At 45.3% G+C, this 24,948-nt stretch overlaps 1 protein-coding gene across 1 annotated transcript in view; it reads right to left on the bottom strand.

The window, feature by feature from the left end:
• Window positions 1-16,727: 16,727 nt before the first annotated feature.
• The window catches only part of SRRT (serrate, RNA effector molecule), a 35,729-nt gene continuing 27,508 nt past the window's right edge, over window positions 16,728-24,948 (bottom strand). The window contains exons 10-20 of the mRNA XM_077470908.1: window positions 22,491-22,633; window positions 21,212-21,273; window positions 20,924-21,002; window positions 19,451-19,627; window positions 19,170-19,343; window positions 18,912-19,065; window positions 18,114-18,307; window positions 17,794-17,953; window positions 17,264-17,353; window positions 17,087-17,174; window positions 16,728-16,986 (exon numbers count right to left, since the gene is read on the bottom strand). Coding sequence (XP_077327034.1) covers window positions 16,911-16,986; window positions 17,087-17,174; window positions 17,264-17,353; window positions 17,794-17,953; window positions 18,114-18,307; window positions 18,912-19,065; window positions 19,170-19,343; window positions 19,451-19,627; window positions 20,924-21,002; window positions 21,212-21,273; window positions 22,491-22,633 — 1,397 coding nt within the window. The 3' untranslated portion in view covers window positions 16,728-16,910. The remainder of the gene's footprint in view (window positions 16,987-17,086; window positions 17,175-17,263; window positions 17,354-17,793; window positions 17,954-18,113; window positions 18,308-18,911; window positions 19,066-19,169; window positions 19,344-19,450; window positions 19,628-20,923; window positions 21,003-21,211; window positions 21,274-22,490; window positions 22,634-24,948) is intronic.

Here is a 24,948-nt window from a genome sequence, read left to right as displayed (position 1 = left end):
CACCTTTGGTCAACTTCTGTATTGTAGTCTGATCTTTTGCATTGGTTCTGAGCATGCGTGTTTGTACCTTGTACAAAACTCCGATGCTTTTGCGTACACACGGTCGGACTTTGCTCCATCGGACTTTTGTTGCCAGAAAGTTTGTCCGTTCGCACAGCCAATAAAATTCCGATGAAAACAGAAAAAGTTTGTCCGATGGAGCGTACACACAGTCGGATGTTGCTCCAAAACAGCTAATTTGCATGTTTGTTGTCAAAAAGTCAGACCGTGTGTACGGGCCTTAACCAGACTAATTTCCTCTCCCGGTGACTACACTGGATGTAAACGGAAATCCTTTTTGATAGGGGTCACCTCTGGAGGTAAACTGAATTTTTTTATTAATAGGATTTTTTTTTTTTTTTTTTCATCCGGCGGAGGTTTCAGAAAGATCAAGTTGAGGACAAATAGATTTAGAGAAACTTTTTTTTTTTGTTCCCCAAGGGCTATCGAGGCCATAAATTCGAAAATTAAATTTGCAAGTTAATTGGTTAATTAGCTAAATGGCCGTAGGTCATCGTTTGCTAATCTATTTGGAATGTTTTACCTTTTTTTTTTTTCCACAGTGATGTAAACACTTACTATTCACTTGTGTATATAATATAATTGTTGGTGTGAGTGTGTGAAGTATAGTTTTTATTGCTTTTTTTTTTTTTTTTAACAGTGATGTAAACACTTACTATTATTACTATTACTGTTAGTGTGTGAAGTATAGTTTTTATTGCTTTTTTATTTTTTTTTAACAGTGACTATTCACATGTGTATATAATAAAATTGTGAGGTATTGTTTTTATTGCTTTTTTATTTTTTTTTAACAGTGACTATTCACATGTGTATATAATAAAATTGTGAGGTATCGTTTTTATTGCTTTTTTATTTTTTTTAACAGTGACTATTCACAAGTGTATATAATAAAATTGTGAGGTATCGTTTTTATTGCTTTTTTATTTTTTTTTAACAGTGACTATTCACATGTGTATATAATAAAATTGTGAGGTATCGTTTTTATAGCTTTTTTTTTATATTTTTTTATTTTTTTTTACAAAGTGAGGAGCAGTATTGTAAGCTCATAAACTGATTTTTCAATGACAATAAACATTTTCTTATCATGACTCAAATTTTTTGGCACAAAATATTTTTTAAATGACGTCCTTGTGGGTTTTATGCGCATTTTTCGGCAAATTAGTAGCAAATGAAATGGTTTATAGGTTAATCTCTTACCAGGCCAAGAAATCAGATTGTTGTTTTTTTTTTTTTTATTGTTTATTTTTTTTTTGCCACTAAATATTTTTTTACTTTCTTCTTTGGCATTTCAATGAATTTAATTGTGCTCGATGTCCTGAAGAATTATCTTTCCCAGATTGTCCATCTTTTATCCTTCTGGACTCTCCCTCCTATCTGCCAATCTGACTTCCTCTCTTGTAACGTAAAGTCACTTGACCTGCCAAAGCCTAATTTACAAATACGTTTCTCTATAAACAACACGCACTATATTGTCAAAAGTATTGGGACGCCAGCCTTTACATGCACGTGAACTTTAGTGGCATCCCAGCCTTAGTCCGTAGGGTTCAATATTGAGTTGGTGAAAAAAAAAAAATGTAGGAAGTTGCGCTATGGACTAACCCAGGAGCGGGAAAAATTAATAAGAACTGGAAAAAATTAATAAAAACTAGAAAAAAATTGGTAAGAGCTGCCTCTACTTAATGTCTCCTCCCCAAAATAGGGAGGGTAACATAGCAGGAATAAGGAGGGGTAGTAGATGGTGGCGCAGTAGGAGCACAGTGGCTTATACTGTGGAGGCTCATCCACCCCTTTTGGGGTAAAAGTTCTGGTGAGGGCAATTATATTATCAAAACACTGAGACGCGCATCCGGAGAATTTTGCTCTATTGAAGAATATTGAATATTCCTGCACCAATCACCTTCTTTTCTCTACACTTGAATATGGGACTTTTTTTTTATTAATTGTATTTTGGCTTTTCATTTTCACATGCTATTTATTTATTTATGCACTAGCACTTTCTATATCACGGATAATTGATTGCATTAATATATACTTTTTCCATTAGGATTGTTTTTTTTTTAATAGGATTGTTCTCTATTTTTTATTTTTTTATTTTTCAATTTTTCATTTATTTTATTTATATACGCATTTATGTGTTTTATTAGGTATCCATTATAGCACGTTTTCACTTCACAAAAAAAATTTTTTTGGGCTGTAGGCACGTACTCATTTATAAGGAAGGCAAGAAAAAGATTAAATATTTTTTTTTTTTTTTTTTAACGTTTAATGATTTTTGATGATATTACACATATGATTTTAAACTATCACGTGCAGGTACCCCCCCCCCCCCCCCACTTATATGGTGGTACACATATAATAACACTACTCATGTGAGTTATAGGTATAGCGCCACCATCTACTACCCTTCCTTATTCCAATATTGAGTTGGCCCACCCTTCGCAGCTATAACAGCTTCAACTCTTCTGGGAAGGCCATCCACAAGGTTTAGGAGATGTGTCTATGGGAATGTTTGACCATTCTTCCAGAAGCGCATTTGTGAGGTTCAGGCACTGATGTTGGACGAGAAGACCTGGCTTGCAGTCTCCGCTCTAATTCATCCCAAAGGTGTTCTATCGGGTAGAGGTCAGGCCAGTCAAGTTCCTCCAACCCACACTCGCTCAGCCATGTCTTTGTAGACCTTGCTTTGTGGACTGGTCAAAATCATTTGGTGAAGGGGGGATTATGGTGTGGTGGAGGGGTATTATGGTTTGGGGGTTGTTTTTCAGGGGTTGGGTTTGGCCCCTTAGTTCCAGTGAAGGGAACTCTTAAGGCATCAGCATACCAAGACATTTTGGACAATTTCATGCTCCCAACTTTGTGGGAACAGTTTGGAGATGGCCCTTCCTGTTCCAACATGGTTGCGTACCGGTGCACAAAGCAAGGTCCATAAAGACATGGATGAGTGAGTTTGGGGTGGAGGAACTTGACTGGTCTGCACAGAGTCCGGACCTCAACCCAATAGAACACCTTTGGGAGGAATTAGAGTGTGAGCCAGGCCTTCTTGTCCAACCTCACAAATGCTCTTCTGGAAGAATAGTCAAACATTCCCATAGACATCTCCTAAACCTTGTGGACGGCCTTCCCAGAAGAGTTGAAGCTGTTATAGCTGCAAAGGGTGGAGCCAACTCAATATTCAACCCTACGGACTAAGACTGGGATGACGTTAAAGTTCATGTGTGTAGAGGCAGACGTCTCAATACTTTTGGTGATATAGTGTATACCTGATTTGATTTTCACTTACCACTTTTAGCGTGGCAATGTAGATATACAAGATATATATATATATATATATATATATATATATATATATATATATATATATATATATATATATAAATCTCTAGATATATATATTTGTATACAATTTGTCTAATTGTTTTTTGCCAGCTACTATTTTTTGATCTCTCAGCACAATATCTGTTTCTTTATATGTCCTTTATCTCTTATCCTTCTTGGCTCTTCCCCTTCGTTCTGCTCTGTCTTCCTCTCTTGGACTCCCCTTCTTCTTCTCAGTCCTTATCTACAGGAAAGTCCATCTCCCCGCGGACATCATATATTTTCCATATAAGGGAATAAAAATAAGAAAGCTTATTACATCCGAAAAATAACAAAAAAAAATAAAAAATCTGAATGATTTACCAATTTATGTATCCAAAAAAAAAAAAAATCTGAATTTTATTTCTGCCACCATTTTTGTCTTAACCGTAAAGCCGGTTAAAATCGGCCACAATCTCTGGACCTAAAAGTGAGTTCTGAGTTTGCCCCGCTTCTTGACTAATAATCATCATGACAGTGGCTGCGTTTGATGGGCACAGTGGCTGCGTTTGATAGCACAGTGGCTACGTTTGATGGGCACAGTGGCTGCGCTTGCTGGGCACAGTGACTGTGTTTGATGGCACAGTGGCTGCATTTGATGGGCAGTAGCTGCGTTTGATGGGCACAGTGGCTTCAATTGATGGCACAGTGGCTGCATTTGATGGGCACAGTGGCTGCGCTTGATGGGCAAAGTGGCTGTGCTTGATGGCACAGTGGCTGCGTTCGATGGACACAGTGGCTGCGTTCGATGGGCACAGTGGCTGCGTTCGATGGGCACAGTGGCTGCGTTTGATGGCACAGTGGCTGCATTTGATAGCACAGTGGCTACGTTTGATGGGCACAGTGGCTACGCTTGCTGGGCACAGTGGCTGTGTTTGATGGCACAGTGGCTGCATTTGATGGCACAGTGGCTGCATTTGATGGGCAGTGGCTGTGTTTGATGGGCACAATGGCTGGCTTCAATTGATGGCACAGTGGCTGAATTTTATGGGCACAGTGGCTGCGCTTGATGGGCAAAGTGGCTGCGTTTGATGGCACAGTAGCTGCGTTTGATGGCACAGTGGCTGCGTTTGATGGGCACAGTGGCTGCGCTTGCTGGGCAAAGTGGCTGTGTTTGATGGCACAGTAGCTGCATTTGATGGCACAGTAGCTGCATTTGATGGCACAGTCGCTGCGTTTGATGGGCACAGTGGCTGCGATTGATAGCACAGTGGCTACGTTTGATGGGCACAGTGGCTGCGCTTGCTGGGCACAGTGGCTGTGTTTGATGGCACAGTGGCTGCATTTGATGGCACATTGGCTGCATTTGATGGGCAGTGGCTGCGTTTGATGGGCACAGTGGCTTCAATTGATGGCACAGTGGCTGCATTTGATGGGCACAGTGGCTGCGCTTGATGGCACAGTGGCTGCGTTTGATGGCACAGTGGCTGCGCTTGATGGGCACAGTGGCTGCGTTTGATGGGACCAGTGTCTGCGTTTGATGGCACGGTGGCTGCGCTTGCTGGGCACAGTGGCTGTGTTTGATGGGCACAGTGGCTTCAATTGATGGCACAGTGGCTGCATTTGATGGGCACAGTGGCTGCGCTTGATGGCACAGTGGCTGCGTTTGATGGCACAGTGGCTGCGCTTGATGGGCACAGTGGCTGCGTTTGATGGGACCAGTGTCTGCGTTTGATGGCACGGTGGCTGCGCTTGCTGGGCACAGTGGCTGTGTTTGATGGCACAGTAGCTGCATTTCATGGCACAGTAGCTGTATTTGATGGGCATAGTGGCTGCGTTTGATGGCACAGTGACTGCGTTTGATGGCACAGTGGCTGCGCTTGCTGGGCACAGTGGCTGTATTTTATGGCACAGTGGCTGTGTTTTATGGCACAGTAGCTGCATTTGATGGCACTTTTTTGATTACTTGTTGGATTGAACTGGAAGAAACCAATTTGTTTGTCAGGAAATATTTCTTAAATGATTTACTTGTAGTTTTATGTGTCTTTTTTTAAAGCAGGTCGGTGCAAATTTCAATAACTCTCAGGTTTATTATTTAACCAGGCCAAGCAAATTATTCAGTAATAAAATTAGATTTTTTATTTACTTTTTTGCCGCTAACCTACTTCCTCGTAGTTTTCCATTTGAATGTATTTATTGTTCTTAGTAGTATCTGAAGTCGTACTCAGCCACGTGACTCTCCTCTTCTTCCCAAGTCCTTATCTACAGCAAATTCCATCTCCCTGTACACATCACATATCTTCTGTACAAGGCAATAAAAAATAAGAAAGCTTTCCATGTCCCAATGATGAACATAATTATATACTAATACAGTATGTATCCAGACCAAAGTGCATGCACTGGAGCTGATCTGAGGTCTGACGTGCATGCATTGGGGCTGATCTGAGGTCTGACGTGCATGCATTGGGGCTGATCTGAGGTCTGACGTGCATGCACTGGAGCTGATCTGAGGTCTGACGTGCATGCATTGGGGCTGATCTGAGGTCTGACGTGCATGCATTGGGGCTGATCTGAGGTCTGATGTGCATGCATTGGGGCTGATCTGAGGTCTGACGTGCATGCACTGGAGCTGATCTGAGGTCTGACGTGCATGCATTGGGGCTGATCTGAGGTCTGACGTGCATGTATTGGGGCTGATCTGAGGTCTGAAATACATGCATTGAAGTCATACCTCCCAACCGCCCTCAAATTTCAACTAAATCCTGGTATCCTGAGAATAAGGGCCGAGTTCTGCAGCCGAGCGTAGTGCCAGAACAAGTTTTGGCAGTGGGGTAGGCTAGGTCAGCTCCACCTTTTCCCCATGTCTGGGTTGTGCCCATCCACAACCCCGGCATGCAGCCAATCTGTGCCTGGGAAAGGGTTGTGCGGGTGGGAGAGTAAATGTCTGCATGGGCCTCTGGAGAACAGCCAGGCTCTGGTGAGTGAGCTCTCTCCTCTCTCTTCCTTCCGTGTACCATAGTGATCCTTCCATGTGACCTAGTGATCCTTTCTTCCTGCATTCAATTTGCCATAGTGATCCTTCCTGACTTCCAGATGCAATAATGATCCTTTCAGCCTTCCATGTGCCATCCATAGTGATCCTTCCTGCCTTCTATATGTCATAGTGATCCTTCCTTCTATGTATTATAGTGATCGATCCTTCCTTCCTGCATTCCATAGTGATCCTTCCATCCTTCCTTCCTTCCTGCATGCCATAGTGATCCTTCCTTCCATGTGCCATAGTGATCCTTTCTTCCTGCATTCCATTTGCCATAGTGATCCTTCCTTCCTGCATTTCATGTGCCATAGTGATCCTTCTTATCTTCCAGGTGTCAGTGATCCACCCCTCCTTCCTTCCTGCCTTCCAGATGCCATAGTGATCCTTCCTGCATTCTATGTGCCATAGTGATCCTTCCTGCCTTCCAGGTGTCATAGTGGTCCATCCTTCCTGCTTTCACCTGAGGTCTGAAGCACATGTACTGGGGTTGATCAGTGGTCTGAAGCGCATGCACTGGGGCTGAACATACTTTGTGTGTGCACCAGCGAATCAATGTCTGCACTCATAGCTGTACTGTTAATGACAACTTAAACGCATCAATTATATAATTAGTGGGTTTGGTTTGCGGTCCGCAGTACAATTATGGGTGCAGACAAAACACACTCAGAATACAGTGCGCCATTATACACAACACGCCTTCTGTCCAATGGATGTGAACACGGCAGTAATTGCAGGGAAGGTTGCGCACAGCTGTTCTACTGTAATAAACCGGGATAACTCTTCCCAGATACCGAGATAAGTTATCAGTCACATACCGATTGTATACAACCCGAACACTCACTGATAAGATTATGCGAATTGATCTCTTCCGTGTCCGGCAAACAGAAATAGAAAGAACCTGACATTTCCTGATCACATGTCCTGGTACTAGAGGGATGGGGGATAAAAAAAAAAAGACCTCTAACGTTTCATAGCAATGAAGAAGTTAAGAAAGTAATTTACAAAGAATAAAAATGTTCAATTCACCGCACTGCAGTATATGTCAGAGATATATAAATGCATAATAATAATAATAGAGTGTGACTGTGGGGGAGGGGAGATTAGAGTGTAAGCTCCTCTGGTACTGAGACTGATGTGACTGGCTCAGTGATCTCTGTACAGCACTGCGGTATATGCCAGAGCTATATATTTGTATTATAATAATAATAGTGTGTGACTGTGGGGGAGGGGACATTAGAGTGTAAGCTCCTCTGGTACAGAGACCGTTCTCTGTACAGCACTGCGGTATGTGTTCTGCTCTTTCACAGCTTGGAGGGGACTCTGGCGGAGTTTTCTTATGTTTGATAAAACTGCAGCAAAGAAAAGTATTGTAGAACCTACTAATAGAGATGGCCGCAAAGCGAAAAGCGAATCTTAACCTACATCTTGTGTGTGTAGTGCCCCCCCTGGTGGTAAACACCAGTAATAACACAGGCAGGATCTATTTCATTAAAAAGGTGATATGGAGAAATACAGTACAGCAGTGGCCCCTGGAGCCTACATTTAAAACTACACCATAACATAGCCATGTATATCATTTTAACCACTTTCAGACCGGACCATTTTGCTGGTAAATGACCAGAGGTCTTTTTACACTTTGGCACTGCGCTGCTTTAACTGGTAATTGCGCGGTCATGCAATGTTGTACCCAAACAAAATTTGCGTCCTTTTCTTCCCACAAATAGAGCTTTCTTTTGATGGTATTTGATTGCCTCTGCGATTTTTATTTTTTGCGATATAAACGTAAAAAGACCGCAAATTTTGAAAAAAAATGATATTTTCTACTTTTTGTTATTAGAAAAATCCAATAAACTCAATTTTAGTCATACATTTAGGCCAAAATGTATTCAGCTACATGTCTTTGGTAAAAAAAAAGTCAATAATTGTATATTTATTGGTTTGCGCAAAAGTTGTCACATCTACAAACTAAGGTACGTTTTCTGCAATTTACGCAGCTTTTAGTTTACGACTGCCTATCTCATTTCTTGAGGTGCTAAAATGGCAGGGCAGTACAAAACCCCCCCAAATGACCCCATTTTGGAAAGTAGACCCCCTAAGGAAATTGATAAGAGGCATGTTGAGCCCATTGAATATTTTATTTTTTTGCCTCAAGCGATTGAATAATGACAAAAAAAAAAATTTTTTTTTTTTTTTACACAAAGTTGTCACTAAATGATATATTGCTCACACATGCTATGGGCGTATGTGAAATAACACCCCAAAATAAATTCTGCTGCTTCTCCTGAGTACGGGGATACCACATATGTGGGACTTTTTGGGAGCCTAGCCGCGTACGGGGCCCCGAAAACCAAGCACCGCCTTCAGGCTTTCTAAGGGCGTACATTTTTGAGTTCACTTCTCACTACCTATTACAGTTTTGAAGGCCATAAAATGCCAAGATGGCACAAAACCCCCACAAATGACCCCATTTTAGAAAGTAGACACCCCAAGCTATTTGCTGAGAGGCATGTTGAGTCCATGGAATATTTTATATTTTGCCACAAGTTGCGGGAAAATTACAAACTTTTTTTTTTTTTTTTTTTTTTTCACAAAGTTGTCACTAAATGATATATTGCTCACACATGCCATGGGCATATGTGAAATGACACCCCAAAATAAATTCTGCTGCTTCTCCTGAGTACGGGGATACCACATATGTGGGACTTTTTGGGAGCCTAGCCGCGTACGGGGCCCCGAAAACCAAGCACCGCCTTCAGGCTTTCTAAGGGCGTAAATTTTTGAGTTCACTTCTCACTACCTATTACAGTTTTGAAGGCCATAAAATGCCAAGATGGCACAAAACCCCCACAAATGACCCCATTTTAGAAAGTAGACACCCCAAGCTATTTGCTGAGAGGCATGTTGAGTCCATGGAATATTTTATATTTTGCCACAAGTTGCGGGAAAATTACAAACTTTTTTTTTTTTTTTTTTTTTTTCACAAAGTTGTCACTAAATGATATATTGCTCACGCATGCCATGGGCATATGTGAAATGACACCCCAAAATAAATTCTGCTGCTTCTCCTGAGTACGGGGATACCACATATGTGGGACTTTTTGGGAGCCTAGCCGCGTACGGGGCCCCGAAAACCAAGCACCGCCTTCAGGCTTTCTAAGGGCGTTACAGTTTTGAAGGCCATAAAATGCCAAGATGGCACAAACCCCCCCCAAATGACCCCATTTTGGAAAGTAGACACCCCTAAATTTAGGGGTACACTAGTGAGACTAGGTAATAAATGGCGGGTGCCCTGAAACTATAAAAAAATAACTAACCAACCAGCGTCACCTGTAACAGTTATATGGTGATCACTGGTGAAAGGGTTAACTAGGGGGCAATCAGGGGGCTTTATGCGGTAGTATATGGGGGTCCCTGGCGCTATAAAAAGCTGCGGCGAACCTAAATACCTATCTGCCTAACTAGCGTCACCTGTGACACTAATACAGCGATCAGAAAAACGATCGCTTATTAGGCTGGGTTCACACTGGAGCGATGCGGGAACGCCACGAATGCGCGGCGGGTTCCCGCATCGCATGCCTCCCGGCGGCAGTTCACACTGCCCTATGCGAACTGCTGGGAGTGTCAGTGAAATGTTACTGACACCCCCAGATCAGTTCGCATATCGCAGTGCGATCTGCAAACTCGGATCGCATGGTGTGAACACCCATGCGATCCGATTCTGCTGCGGGCCAAAAAAAGGGTCCCGTGCGAATTTGCGGCGGGTGCGGCGGGTGTGGCGGGTGCGGCGAATGGCTGAACTCGAATCGCACAGAGATCGGATGTGATTTGCACTGCAGTGCGGTGCGAATCACATCCGTTCTCATAAACCGCTGCAATGTGAACCCAGCCTTAGTGACACTGGCGACGGGGGGTGATCACGGGGTTAAACTTTTATTGGGGGGGTTAGGGGGTACCTTAGAACTAAAGGGGGCTAACCCTAACTGCCCTAACAGTTATTAGTCACAAATGACACCCGCCGGGTGATCAGGGGGTTAAACCTTTATTAGGTAATAAATGGCGGGTGCCCTGAAACTATAAAAAATAACTAACCAACCAGCGTCACCTGTAACAGTTATATGGTGATCACTGGTGAAAGGGTTAACTAGGGGGCAATCAGGGGGCTTTATGCGGTAGTATATGGGGGTCCCTGGCGCTATAAAAAGCTGCGGCGAACCTAAATACCTACCTGCCTAACTAGCGTCACCTGTGACACTAATACAGCGATCAGAAAAATGATCGCTTATTAGGCTGGGTTCACACTGGAGCGATGCGGAAACGCCGCAAATCCGCGGCGGGTTCCCGCATCGCATGCCTCCCGGCGGCAGTTCACACTGCCCTATGCGAACTGCTGGGAGTGTCAGTGAAATGTTACTGACACCCCCAGATCAGTTCGCATATCGCAGTGCGATCTGCAAACTCGGATCGCATGGTGTGAACACCCATGCGATCCGATTCTGCTGCGGGCCAAAAAAAGGGTCCCGTGCGAATTTGCGGTGGGTGCGGCGGGTGTGGCGGGTGCGGCGGGTGCGGCGAATGGCTGAACTCGAATCGCACAGAGATCGGATGTGATTTGCACTGCAGTGCGGTGCGAATCACATTCGTTCTCATAAACCGCTGCAATGTGAACCCAGCCTTAGTGACACTGGCGACGGGGGGTGATCACGGGGTTAAACCTTTATTGGGGGGGTTAGGGGGGTACATTAGAACTAAAGGGGGCTAACTCTAACTGCCCTAACAGTTATTACAGTCACAAATGACACCAATGCAAAAAAAAAAAAAAAAATGACATTGGTGTCACTGTGACTGGGGGGCAGGGGTAATTGGGGGGGTGATCGGGGGGTAAAGGGGGGGTGTGAGTGTGCCTGGCATGTTCTACTGTGTGTGTAGAGTGTTGGTGCAACTCACCGATCCGCTCTCCTCCGTGTCGGAACGAAAAATACCGACACGGAGGAGAGAATACATCACTTCCTCTCCTGTGTTTACATTACAGGAGAGGAAGTGATGTCACGGGGGATTCCTATTCGTCGGGAGCGATCGCGAGGGGGTGGCCATGAACGAATGGCCGTCCCCTCGTCCGGGATCGCTCCCGCACGAATACCGACCGCCGCAGGCACCGGGCGGGGGCCCGATCGGGCCCCCGACCCGCGGGAGGCAAGGGACGTACATGTACGCCAATATGCCTGCCCGTGCCATGCTATCGACGTACATCGTCGTGCGGCGGTCGGCAACTGGTTAAGTATGTGACACGGGAATTTATAGATAGGCAACTCCTATCCTCATATTGATTAGTGGTTCCAAATTAATAACTACTGCAGTAGGGAACAGACACAAAAGATACGCTCAGCATCTTTCCAAATAACCGTTCTCCTTTATTATGACGCAATTGAAGGTTTTTATACACATGATTACGTAGTTATCACATTAATATTACAATTGTACGTTTATGGTAACAAGGGGCGTTACATAGGCAGGTTAATTCTAATCAGGACTCAAAAGAATGCAAATGATGTACTGAAAACATTTGTGTGCAATACATACAAAATAGAATACAATTAAATACAGAACTTACAAATTTCCTTAAGAGCCGGTTCACACAGGGGCAACACGACTTCCAGCGTGACTTTTGGAGGCCACTTAGACACGACTTGAGTATAACAGCGCGACTTGGGGCGACTTACAACGCGACTTTAAGTCGCCCCAGTCCATGGCCAATCAGAGAATAATCAGCTCTCGAGGGGGAATTCCACGCCAAATTTTAAATAAAAACCAGCATGGGCCCCCCCCCCCCCTCCAGGAGCATACCAGGCCCTTAGGTCTGGTATGGATTTTAAGGGGAACCCCTCTACCCCGAAAAAAAACGTCATGGGGCTCCCCCTCCAAGATCCATACCAGACCCCTTATCCGAGCATGCAGCCCGGCCGGTCAGGAAAGGGGGTGGGGACGAGCGAGCACCCCCCGCCTCCTGAGCCGTGCCAGGCCGCATGCCCTCAACATGGGGGGGTGGGTGCTTTGGGGAAGAGGCGCGCTGCGGCCCCCCCCCCCACCCCAAAGCACCTTGTCCCATGTTGATGAGGACAAGGGCCTCTTCCCGACAACCCTGGCCGATGAAGAATGGAGGAAACTGGGCTCCTCCGCTAGGTAAAAGAGCTGGAAGAAGATAGTGGAGGAGCCAGCAGAAGAACCGGAGAGCGGGAGACGATGCCGGAGAGTGGGAGAAAGAGGCCGGAGAGAGTGGGAGAAGAGGCCGGAGAGTGGGAGGAAGAGGCCAGGACACCGGAGAAGAGGCCGAACAGAGCGGAGAAGTCGTATATAAGACCCCCGGAGCTGATTAATAAATTACTTAAAAAACCTGTGTTGTTTTTTTTTTTATTGACACTTTTTTTCCCCCCAGGTGAATGGGTAGGGGTACGATGTACCCATACTCATTCACATAGGGTGGGGGCCGGGATCTGGGGGCCCCCTTATTAAAGGGGGCTCCTGGATCCCGACAGCCAATGGCCAAGGTTGTCAGGAAGAGGCCCTTGTCCTCATTAACATGGGGACAAGGTGCTTTGGGGTAGGGGGGGGGGGGCGCAGGAGTATAGCCCCCTGGTTCAGAGAAGCAGGAATCTCCCAATCTATGGATAGTGTAGGACCCACTAACCATGGGGTACTTTGTCACAGTAAGTGGGCTTAAGCACCATATAGCAATATGGTGTGACCAAATCCCCATTTTTTTTTTATACTGTTTTTTGAAAACGTCTAAGTGTTTTTAAAAAGCCTGGCTGGAGGTAAATGTTAGTTTTGCATGCGTGCGCTGTAATATTTTTGTTCCCCTTCCCCAAAGCACCCACCCCCCATTTAAGGGCACGCGGCCATGTTACGGTTCAGGAGGGGGAGGGGGGGGCTTGCTCATGCCCACCCCCTTTCCTGACCGGCGTGGCTGCGTGCTCGGATAAGGGTCTGCTATGGATTTTGGAGGGACCCCCACGCCGTTTTTTTCGGTGTAGGGGTGTTCCCAGTAAAATCCATACCAGACCTAAGGGGCCCCTGGAGTTCTCCATCAAGAGCTGATTATTCTGTGAGGGAGGCGACATTGTCGCTTTAATATAGATGGAGATCCGACTTGGAGGCGACTTCCATTGAAATCAATGGGTACAAGTCACCTAGAGGTCGGATTGAAGTAGTACAGGAACCTTTTTTTGAAGTTGGAGCGACTTCAGTAGTGTACATTAAGATGGCTCCATTAACCAACATTTTCTCAACAGCGCGACTTGGTGCGACGTGAAGTCGGATCCCGTGTTGCCCCCGAGTGAACCAGCTCTTACAGTACGTTTCCTTAGTTTGTCCCACGATTGTTTTCTAAATAAAATTTTCACATAAGTGTGTAATCATTATGCTTTCATATGGAATAGTTATTTAAAGTGACCCTATCGCTATAGTATAGAAAAAGGGTCTCTCCAAACTCCTCAGTATGAAGGCCACATCATATATATTACAAATATCAAAGGGCAGAAAAGAATTCCCATCAGAGCTCCCCCTTTACATCAGGGTTCTATCAAAGTCCCCCCTCCTTAAATCAGGATCCTATTAAAGTCCCCCTTACATCAGGGTTCCCATCAAAGTCCCCCTCCTTACATCAGGATTCTATTAAAGTCCCTCTTACATCAGGGTTCCAATCAGAGCCCTCCCTCCTCCTTACATCAGGGTCCCATCAGTCTCCCCTTACATCAGGGCCCCCTTCAGTGCTCCCCCTTTACATCAGGGATCTAAATCAGCATCCCCCCTTACATCAGGGTTCCCAATCAGAGTTCCTCCTTTACATCAGGGTCCCCTTCAGTGTCTCCTGCCCCCCTTTACATCAGGGTTCCCATCAGAGCCCCCCTCCTTACATCAGGGTTCTATCAAAGTCCCTCTTACATCAGGGTTCACATCAGAGTCCCCTCCCCTTACATCAGGGTTCCCTTCAGTGTCTCCTCCCCCCCTCTTACATCAGGGTTCCCATCAGAGCCCCCCTCCTTACATCAGGCTTCCCATCAGAGCCCCTCTCCTTACATCAGGGTTCTATCAAAGTCCCTCTTACATCAGGGTTCCCATCAGAGCCCCCCTCCTTACATCAGGGTTCCCATCAGAGCCCCTCTCCTTACATCAGGGTTCTATCAAAGTCCCTCTTACATCAGGGTTCCCATCAGAGCCCCTCTCCTTACATCAGGGTCCCATTAAAGTCCCTCTTACATCAGGGTTCACATCAGAGTCCCCCCTTACATCAGGGTTCCAAATTAGAGTCCCCCCTTTACATCAGGGTTCCCTTCAGTGTCTTGTCTCCCCCCCCCCTTTTACATCGGGGTTCCTATCAGAGCCCCCCTCTTTACATCAGGGTTCTATTAAAGTCCCTCTTACATCAGGGTTCCCATCAGAGCCCCCCTCCTTACATGAGGGTCCTATTAAAGTCCCTCTTACATCAGGGTCCCCATTAAAGCCCCCCCCCTTAAATAAGGGTCCCATCAGAGTCTTCCCTTACAGACACCCACCCCCCTTATATCAGAAGCCAAGGTCATTGGTAGCCTCTGCTGACCTTTATCCTCAGTTGGTGCACATGTGACCCGAGGGCAATAGTTTGGAGACCTCCAAAAGGAGGTCTCTCGTTTATCCAGGTCATGGCATATAATAGTCACATTCAGATGGACTTGTTCTATAATGGTGAAGACTTCTTCGGTTCTAATAAGTGTTAGGCACACAGCTCAGCCCTTTATATATCCACACAGGTGGCAGGACCTGCTTGCTTTCAGGCACTCGGTTTATGAACCCTCGTATGGAGTTCCTCTGCATGTGACGGGAGGGTGGGTGGGGACCCAAGTAAATGCTCTGACTTATCTACTTCCGTATGTACATTCCAAGTTCCACTCTTAAACTATTTCTCATGGGAAAGGTTTAACTGAACTAGCATTTGAGTTTTTTTTTTTTCTCTCACAAATCTTTTATTTTATTCCCACCTGGAACATCTCAGTCATCTCTTCTCCTCCATAGACACCTCATGACAACCAAACAATTCAGAATCAAGCCACACTGGAAAGAGGCCATTTCTGCGATTGGCCTTCTACATTCTATACCATGTGAAAGTATAAGTAATTAAAGATTAATTATAAACACTGCAGTTTTGCTTACTGAAGCCCCCCCACCCCGTTTCCCTCATGAAGACTAAGAAGAATAAGTTCAAAACCTGTCATGTCTCCATATTTTCTAACCAGATTCCCCTCATCATTCTTTATGGGGGCCGATATGTTTTGACCTCCCCTTTCTTACTATTTATGTACTTAGAGAATTTCTTGTGATTTTATTTTTTTTTTATGCCCCTCCACTATGTGCCTTTCATGTTCTATCTTAGCCGCCCTGATTGCACTTATATTTCTTATTGCATTCTTTGTAATGCTGATGATGACCCCTCAGCCTTGTGTGGTTTTTTTGTTTTGTTTTTTTGAAGGTCTTCTCCTTTGCCATACAGGACTTGTTACCCTAAAAGTATTTCCCATTGGGATGCACTGGGCCAATACCTTTATTCTTAAGGCCTCATGCACACGAGATGCAGTTAAACGCGTGTTCAGATGCAGTTGGACACTTTTTTTCAACTGCCCCTGAACTCATTCAATGTTATCCTGTGTCCATGCACACAGTCTAGTTTTTTGCCGTTTTTATGCAGTTGCGTTTAACCTCGTTTTTCCAGAAGCAAAAAAAAAATGGGTTCAGACGCAAAAATTTCCACGTTTCAGACGCTAAACGCGGCACCCGCGTTTGCGTTTATATGCGTTTTTTTAAAGGAACCCAATTTTTTGGGCCTGAAAACTCAGAAATATGATCTGAGAATGACATTTTGTGACCCGACTTTGGGGGCACTACAACATATCCAAATTTGGGGTTCCTATCACCAAGTGACCCCGAGATAGGGGGCCCCAAAGTCGGGTCGCAAAATGTCATGCACTTTTCTGCATTCAGAGAATGACATTTTGTGACCCGACTTTGGGGGCCCATATCTTGGGGCCAATTATTACCAGGAACCCCAAATTTGGTATGCAGACACTGTGGATCTAGCACTAAAACATATCCAAATTTGGGGTGGTTCCTATCACCAAGTGACCCCGAGATAGGGGGCCCCAAAGTCAGGTCGCAAAATGTCATGCACTTTTCTGCATTCAGAGAATGACATTTTGTGCCCCGACTTTGGGGGCCCATATCTTGGGGCCAATTATTGCCAGGAACCCCAAATTTGGTATGCAGACACTGTGGATCTAGCACATATCCACAAAACAAGAGAGAGTCAGACTTTAGAGGGAACCAGTTTTATTGATCAAAACAAAATTACACATTAACTGGAAGTCCTGAAAATTTTATTAAAAAAAACAAAACAAAAAAAAATACTGACCGGAGGAGGCAGTAACGTCAGTGAGAGGAGGGAGGGAAAAGTGCAGCGACTGAGGGCGAAAAAATAATAAAACAAGCACGGATGTTAAAAGAAGTCTACGTCTTCCGGTGCGTCAAGGTCGCGGTACTCGATGATAGAACGGGGGTCTCCGCGCATCATCCTGTTGGAATAGAAAAACAAAAAGGAGTATTTAGGAAGTCAGGGGACTAAAGAAAAATAAAATACGCGCTAACACAACATCCAAGATACGGTCACCTTACCGGTTGCGTGGTTTGGGGTAGACGCCTTGGCCTCTGAAGGCATCATATCCTCTCCCGGCACCATAAGGATTGGGAGGGAACTGAGGAGCTGAAAAGGAGGAGGAGGAAGAGGAACATTATTCCCGAAATGTTTCTAGAGATGGCGATTCCATCACCCCAAACAGAGTAATCACTCACCTCCGTAACCCATCATTTGGGGCCGCGGCTGATTATATTGCAAGAGGGCCTGGGGTCCTTGGTGAGGGTAAAGCAGTCCGGGGGCCAGTCCTGACAAAAATAAATAAATTTGTATAATAAATTTTTTTTTAAAAAAGTACACACAAAAAATAAATAAATAGAATATAATATAAATATATACACACACACACATATATATATATATATTATAATAAATAATGCGCGAGTCTAAAAAAAATTAGCCTGGGGTTACAGAAGGGGATAGGAGTCTGTTCTCCTCCAGCAGGGTGACACATATAGAAGGGGATAGGAGTCTGTTCTCCTCCAGCAGGGTGACACATATAGAAGGGGATAGGAGTCTGTTCTCCTCCAGCAGGGTGACACATATAGAAGGGGATAGGAGTCTGTTCTCCTCCTGCAGGGTGTCACATATAGAAGGGGATATGAGTCTGTTCTCCTCCTGCAGGGTGACACATATAGAAGGGGATAGGAGTCTGTTCTCCTCCTGCAGGGTGACACATAGGACATACCTTGTGCAGCAGCCACTGGTGGTTGGATAGGTTTGACCTCTGGGAGTGCGGGACGTTTAGTATCAATCAGGAAATTATTGAAGAAAACCACTTCCTTTTTGACCTCTTCAATCTTCTCGGCGTGCTTGTTGAAGATGTGTTTCCGAACAAACTCCGGACCCTGAGCAAACAGAACATACATATTGTTACTGTACACTATGGAGACTATGGGTGAAAGAGAAAAGTTCTTATTTATGCAAAAAGTCTCCAGAATCTCACTGCCCCCTCCCCCCCCCCCCCCCCGAATAGGATGTCAGACTATATAAAGCCCACAGGCGGACCTTGAATTTCTTGCCGCTCAGAGGACACAGCCATTTCTCTTTGCCCAGCTCCTGGGTGTTCGCTGTCACAAACTTCTCCACTTCCTGTTCCGGATCCTTCTTCCCGATCTTCAGCGCCTCCTCCTCAGACAGGCTCTCCCGGACAGCAAAGAGAGGGGCGAGCTTCTCCTCGAACGTCTTCTGCCAGTCAGCCACTGCAAGCATAAGTCAGAGTTTTAGAAGAATTACAACGACCCACACATCCTGTTCACCGCACCATGCACCCCAGAGGATCCCCGAGACATCCAGTGACCCCCAGAGGATCCCCGAGACATCCAGTGACCCCCAGAGGATCCCCGAGACATCCAGTGACCCCCAGAGGATCCCCGAGACATCCAGTGACCCCCAGAGGATCCCCGAGACATCCAGTGACCCCCAGAGGATCCCCGAGACATCCAGTGACCCCCAGAGGATCCCCGAGACATCCAGTGACCCCCAGAGGATCCCCGAGACATCCAGTGACCCCCAGAGGATCCCCGAGACATCCAGTGACCCCAGAGGATCCCAGAGTCATCCAGTGACCCCAGAGGATCCCCGAGTCATCCAGTGACCCCAGAGGATCCCCGAGTCATCCAGTGACCCCGGTGCACCCCATTTGCATCATCTAATCAGCCCTCAGTGGATATGGATCTTTGTCTGTGAGAGAACGAAGGTGTTAAGAGAAATAAAATAACAAAGGCTGCAGAAAAGGTTCAAACTGTGAATTTTAGGTCGACTGGTTATTGGTGGAAACTGCTGGCTTCACATAAAGCCACTTACCTTCTCTGTGGGAAACGCGATTTGGGGGGATGGGACCTCGGACATGCATGATTCCACAACGAGTCGGCATCTCATCTTCGCTGGGATAGTCGCAGGTAATATAATAATCTACGGAATGTACAATACGCAGGTAGAGGAGTAGCTTGTCCAGGACCTGTGTAGACAAAGAATACATATGAGCAATGCAGGGACATGGCTGTATGTTTTTAGTACAGAGAGACTCCTATGGTCTGTGCGGTGCGGTGCCCATTCAGGTACCTTGATCAGCTTGTCGTCCCTCTCCACTGTAATCTCGGTCGGGTTGCCTTCCTTCGGCGGTTCGGCTCCACCTGTCCTTCCTGCCCCCCACAGCAAGTCCTCCTCTTCTGCACTGACCTCATCTATCAGGTAATCTGTGATGTTCTTTAGGATGGGGTTCTGGGCTGCCACCTCCTACAAACATAGAAAAAAAAAAAAAAAGAAGGTAGTAATTGGTTGGAGACCCAAGGTGATGCATCTAATCACATCGCTGAACTTGTTAGTGCCCACCAGGGACTCACCTGGCCATCCTGTGTCTCCTTCCAGAGCTGTCCCCTCTCGTCGAGGGCATGGATGAGTTTGGCGGCCAGCTTGATGTCGTTGCGCAGGATTGGTCGGTGCTGTGTGATGCCGTTCACGTGGCGGATACGCCAGGACAGCTCTCGGTTCACCACGGGGCTGAGCTCACAATCACGCAGCTGAAAAAATAAAGCAAAGTGATGACATGCGAAGCATGCAAACATAGTGACGACCTCTGGGGTATCACAAAGCACACCGGTGTTATTAAAGCAGAGTTCCGCCCAAAAGTGAGACCTTCGCTTATACGCTCCCCCCCCTTCGGTGTCACATTTTCCACCTTTCAGGGGGACCCGCTAGACAGATCCCCTTCCCCACTTCCAAGAGACAGGCTACAGCCTGATGATCCCCCCCGACGTTCAGACCCCCTCCTCCTTCCCCCGCCGTTGGGCCAATTAGAAAGTGCAGCATGCTTTGCACAACCGGGTACCAGCAGTGAAGCTGAAAGGCTACACTGCCGGGTTCCCTTACCAGGAATGGCACCCGAGGGGGGGGGGGGGGGGGGGGGGGGCGCGATTCAAAGATCGGCTGCGGTGCCTGGACAGGCAAGTGCGCTAATATTAAAAGTCAGTGCTAAGAGTATTTGAAGCTGCTGACTTTATTTTCATCCGGGCTGGACCGTCTCTTTAAAAGTACAAAGGACAAGTTTATAGTGAAAGCAGCACCAGAAACAATGGTTTCTGCAGCAAAAAAAATAAATGTATGTATGTATAGGATATTGCCGCTAATAGATTAGAACATTAATATAATTATAAATTAATACATATATTTGCCTCTAATATTATTAGAGGCAATTATATGAATTTATAAATATCATACTATATATATATATATATATATATATATATATATATATTTTTTTTTTTTTTTTTATTAAAGAATAGCAAAACTTTTCTTTTGCGATTTTCTTTTTTTTTCTTCGATTTGGATAGAGTGGAGATGGAATAGAACACCTGTCATTTTTTATTGCAGTCTGTGCCCCCCTCCGCCCCTTTATAGAAAGTCATGTTCTCCATTTGTCCTGTTTACATGATTATTGAAAGGGAAAGAAAACCAATCTTTCATTTCTGGTGGCCTGGTGGGGTCCCCAAGAAATTCCCTTACATGCAGGAAATTTCTGCATTCCTGTTTTGGCTATGGGACAGGAAGTGTAGGGAAATCTCCCCAATAGGATGCAGATGGCAAATAAAAAAAAAAAAAAAAACATAAAAAAGGAGGATACCTGACAAAAGGTTACAACCCTCCTTTGCTCACAAACACACATAATATAAATTATATATATATATATATACACACACATATACACACACACACACACACACACACATATATACATACATATACACACACACACATTATATATATACATATATACACACACACACACACACATACCCCTAAATCCCTTTAATACATACACGAATATTCTGCAGATTCCAGCAGATCTCTTTAATGTTGACGCCGCGATCAAACGTCACGTAACCCTTGCGGAGAAACCTGCAAAAAACAAGCCAATATCACTAGTGCTTTCAGGTGCCCCTGAGCCGCTTTTCCCATATCACATCATCTTGTATGAGGAAGACCGGCAGCTCAGACTAACAAACAAAAAGGTTGTGTGCACATAGCCTAGGCTGCTTGCGGTAAGCATTGTTATCACCCACCCCCCTCCGCCCTCCCCCCCCCCCAGTCAGGGCTTCCCCTCTTACCTCCTCTCAGGCTGAGGGTCAGACAGCGCCACCCGCAGGAATCCCGGGTATCTTTTGCACAGCTGGAATGAGAACGGCAAGAGAAGATGAGATCATATGAAGGAATACAAGGGCATGAATAAAATGCAGAGGCTGGGTTCACATCTCTGTGCCGGCGATTACCACTGTGGGAAACGCACCTGTGCCCACAGCCAAAAATAAATAAAATAAAAATAAATAAAACAAAAAATAAATAAAATAAATAAATCGCAGGGGCCGTGTGTGGGTGCCAATGACTTACTAGAAATCTCACCTGCACTGGGGACCACACTTCACTTGCAATATAAATAGTGAGACCGAGTACAGTAAATGGATTTAAAAATAAATATTCTGATAGAATGACACGGAAATAAATAAAAAAAAAAAAAAAAAAAGGAAGGGAAAAACATCTATTGTAATGGAAATCTGGCATGACAGGTCCTCTTTATGAAGAGATCCGGGGTCTACAAGTCCCCACATCTCTCCTCTAGGCTGGAAAGCCTGACATATAAAGAAAAAAAAAGAAAAAATCTATATTAATTATATTATATATTTATATTCTCAGCTGAGGCAACGGGATGTTTTCAAATGCAGAGAACGGGCTTGACGTCATAACGTCTCCTCCTGCTCCTTTTATCAGCAATTGAGCAGCTAGTTAGCCGCTTTGATTGTTTGCCATTGCAAGAGACTGCAAAAAAAAAACAAACAGAAAAAAAGCTAAAGTTTACTGGGGCGATTCCTGCACCCCGGTCCAGCCACTTGAAGACCGATGATGTACCAGGTACGCCATTGGTCGGCAGGTGGTTGACTCAGAGAACTGAATTGCTTTCAATAGGTGTGAGTGACCGACCTGCCCTAAAAAGCTGCCCCCATACATTATACAAAATTTTCTTATTCAATTTCCTTTAGGATTTACCTTCATCTATGTAGTGCAAAGACCTTCCTGATTGCATACAAAGTGTTTAGGTGTGACCTCATATTATATGGTTTTGGTAAAACCAAAAAAAAAAAAAAAAGTAAAAAAAGAAAAAAAAATTGTACAATGTATGGCCGGTGCAAAGGAAGCATAATGGCTGTGCAGCACACAGGACAACCCCCAACACATACACAGGGGATTAATAATGGTACAAGAAAAAGGTGGGACTTTAATGAATGGGGGATTAATAATGATCATTTTATGATCACATTCAGGAAAAAAAAATAAAAAAAATAAAGTCAAATACAGCTACAGCCGCCGCCCTCTGGGTGGAGCTCTTCTCACCGCAGTGATTTCAGCCTTGGAAATGTTGGGGGCCACGTTCCTCATGAAGAGGGAGCAGGTCTTGTGTAAGGGGCGGGGCTTCACCACATCCTCCTTGGGTTTTTCTTTTGGCTTCTCCTCTTCTTCCTTCTTAGGGGAATCCTCTGCCCAATCAAAAAACAAAAACAGATCAGTTAAGATATTTAAATTCTCCTTACAGCCGCCCCCCTCCCCCTCCCTCCAGTCTTATACCGGCTCCTCTCCTAGACTGAAATGTCTTAGGCCTCTTTCACACTAACGTCCCGTTCAGGCCCGCCTGTCAGTTTTTCAGGCGGACCTGAACGGGTGCTCCATAGAGCTCTATGGAGCGTCGGATGTCAGCGTTGACATGTCCGCTGACATCCGACCCGCTCCGATCCGAAAAAGTGTGACGGAGGAAAAAGCTATTTTTCCATCCGTCTGCGGATCGGATCGGGTGACGACGGGCACTGCGGTCCGTCGTCATCCGATCTCCCATAGGGGAGAGCGGCGCTGTGACAGGTCCGTCCCTGCGCAGTGTGCAGAGACGGAGCTGTCATCTCCCTGCTCAGCGGGGATCGACGGAGTGATCCCCGCTGAGCAAACGGACATCCACGGGGCGGATCAGAACTGATCCGCCCCGTGTGAAAGGACCCTTACTCCCGATTTCACTGCACACTACGAGCTTCTCACAGCGTGCATTAGAAGCTGCAGAATGACAACAGAGACCCAGGCATGACATCACTGGATCTACAATGAGGTATGGGCTTTTGGGAGGAGTTAAGAAAATTATTAAAAAAATTTAAAAAAAATGCCCTGATGGGTGGGAGTCAGTCTGGAGGAGTCAACTTTGCTAGGAAGGCCACGTTTCCATACAGACCACCCTACTCAACGCACACGTGTGATGCTGAGCCTCTACCATTGCAATCCAATGAAGAAAAGGAAAGGGCTTGATGCTGCTGGAGGTCCTCCAACCAGGAAACGAGGCGTCAGATGAGAAGGAATGGGAGGAAAAAAAATCGGGAAGGCAAAAAAATGACAGTCCAATTTAGACATGTGCAATCGTTTAGTTCCAAAAATTCATTAAATGAATTTTGACAAATTCGTTAATTCCGAATTTCCCAATTTCTCATTTTCCGAAAATTAGTAATTTCTCATTTTCCGAAAATTAGTAATTTCGCAAATTTTGAAATTCTGAAATTTCCGAATTTCCGAATTTTAGAATTTCCGAAAATTCGAAAGTCAGAAAAAAATAAAGAAAATCAGTTTAATTCGAAATAATAAATTATAGGTATTAGAATTCCCTTTCAAATTTGTTAGTGAACATAGCGAGTACGAATTTATCCGAAGTTACGAATTAAATTATCTGAAATAACGAATGCCACAGCTAACCAAATGGAACGCAATGATCCATTAATCAAAAAACCTTATTATTAATTTGTTCCGTTCCATTTGTTTAGATGCGCCATTTGTTATTTCAGATAACTCGTAACTTCGGATAATTTCTCGTTAATTTAAAGAGGAAGTAAACCCTAATGGGTTTACTTCCTCTTTCATTCCCTGCAAAGGTAAAGCATAATGGACTACTATGCATCGCATAGTAGCTCATTATGTGTCACTTACCTGACACAGGAGCCAGAGAAGTCACCGCTGTCCCCTGTAGTCCGCCGCATCCATCTTCTCGTAGGTTCTCGCTGCTCCGCTGCTGTCATTCGGGGAAGCCGCGATGACGTCACTCCCACGCACGAGAGCCGACTTGCTCGGCATCTTCGTCATTGACGATGCCGCGTTCAGTGCGCCTGCGCGCCATAGACAGCAGTGCCTGTCTTCGGGCAAATATCTCCTAAACCGTATAGGTTTAGGAGATATTTCTTGGACCTACAGGTAAAGCCTTAATCTAGGCTCCATCATCACATTCAGCAGCTCCATCAGTACACTCACTCAACAGATCCCCAGTGCCCCCAGTACCCTTGTTCAGCAGATCCCCTATACTCAGTACTAACCCCCAGCTCTGCTGATCCCCCATTTAGTAGTAACCCCCAGCTCTACTGATCCTCTGTTTTGCTGATCCTCCTGTCTCTCCGGTCCCCGCTATATTGCTCTCACGCTGTGCACGAGTGACATCTGCTAGTTTCTCCTGCTCTTGTCCCCCCAGCTCTACTGATCCTCTGCCACTTAGTCCCTCTTCTCCGGTCCCTGCCCACCTTGCGCTATAGCATTCCCGTGTTGCACACCACGTGCGGCATCCGCTAGTTGCTATACTCCAGTCCGGGCTTCGTTCACTTTCCTGTTGCTGCACACTAGATGTGAAATCTGCACCAAACACTCCCAGAATATATATACACATGAACCCGAAGTGACAGCTGACAATGTCTTTTCGGTTCACTTGTTGGTTTCCCAGTGCATCGTGGGAGCTCATGCCAACCTCCAAAGCAACCCCAACTCTGAATAAAAGCCCATC

Source organism: Lithobates pipiens, unplaced genomic scaffold (genome assembly GCF_037356315.1).
Source record: "Lithobates pipiens isolate NorthernLeopardFrog02 unplaced genomic scaffold, aLitPip1_a1.2 Scaffold_8, whole genome shotgun sequence".
Lineage (NCBI taxonomy): Eukaryota > Metazoa > Chordata > Amphibia > Anura > Ranidae > Lithobates > Lithobates pipiens.
Note: the sequence above shows the minus strand (reverse complement) of the source record. Positions and strands in the feature narration are given on the sequence as shown.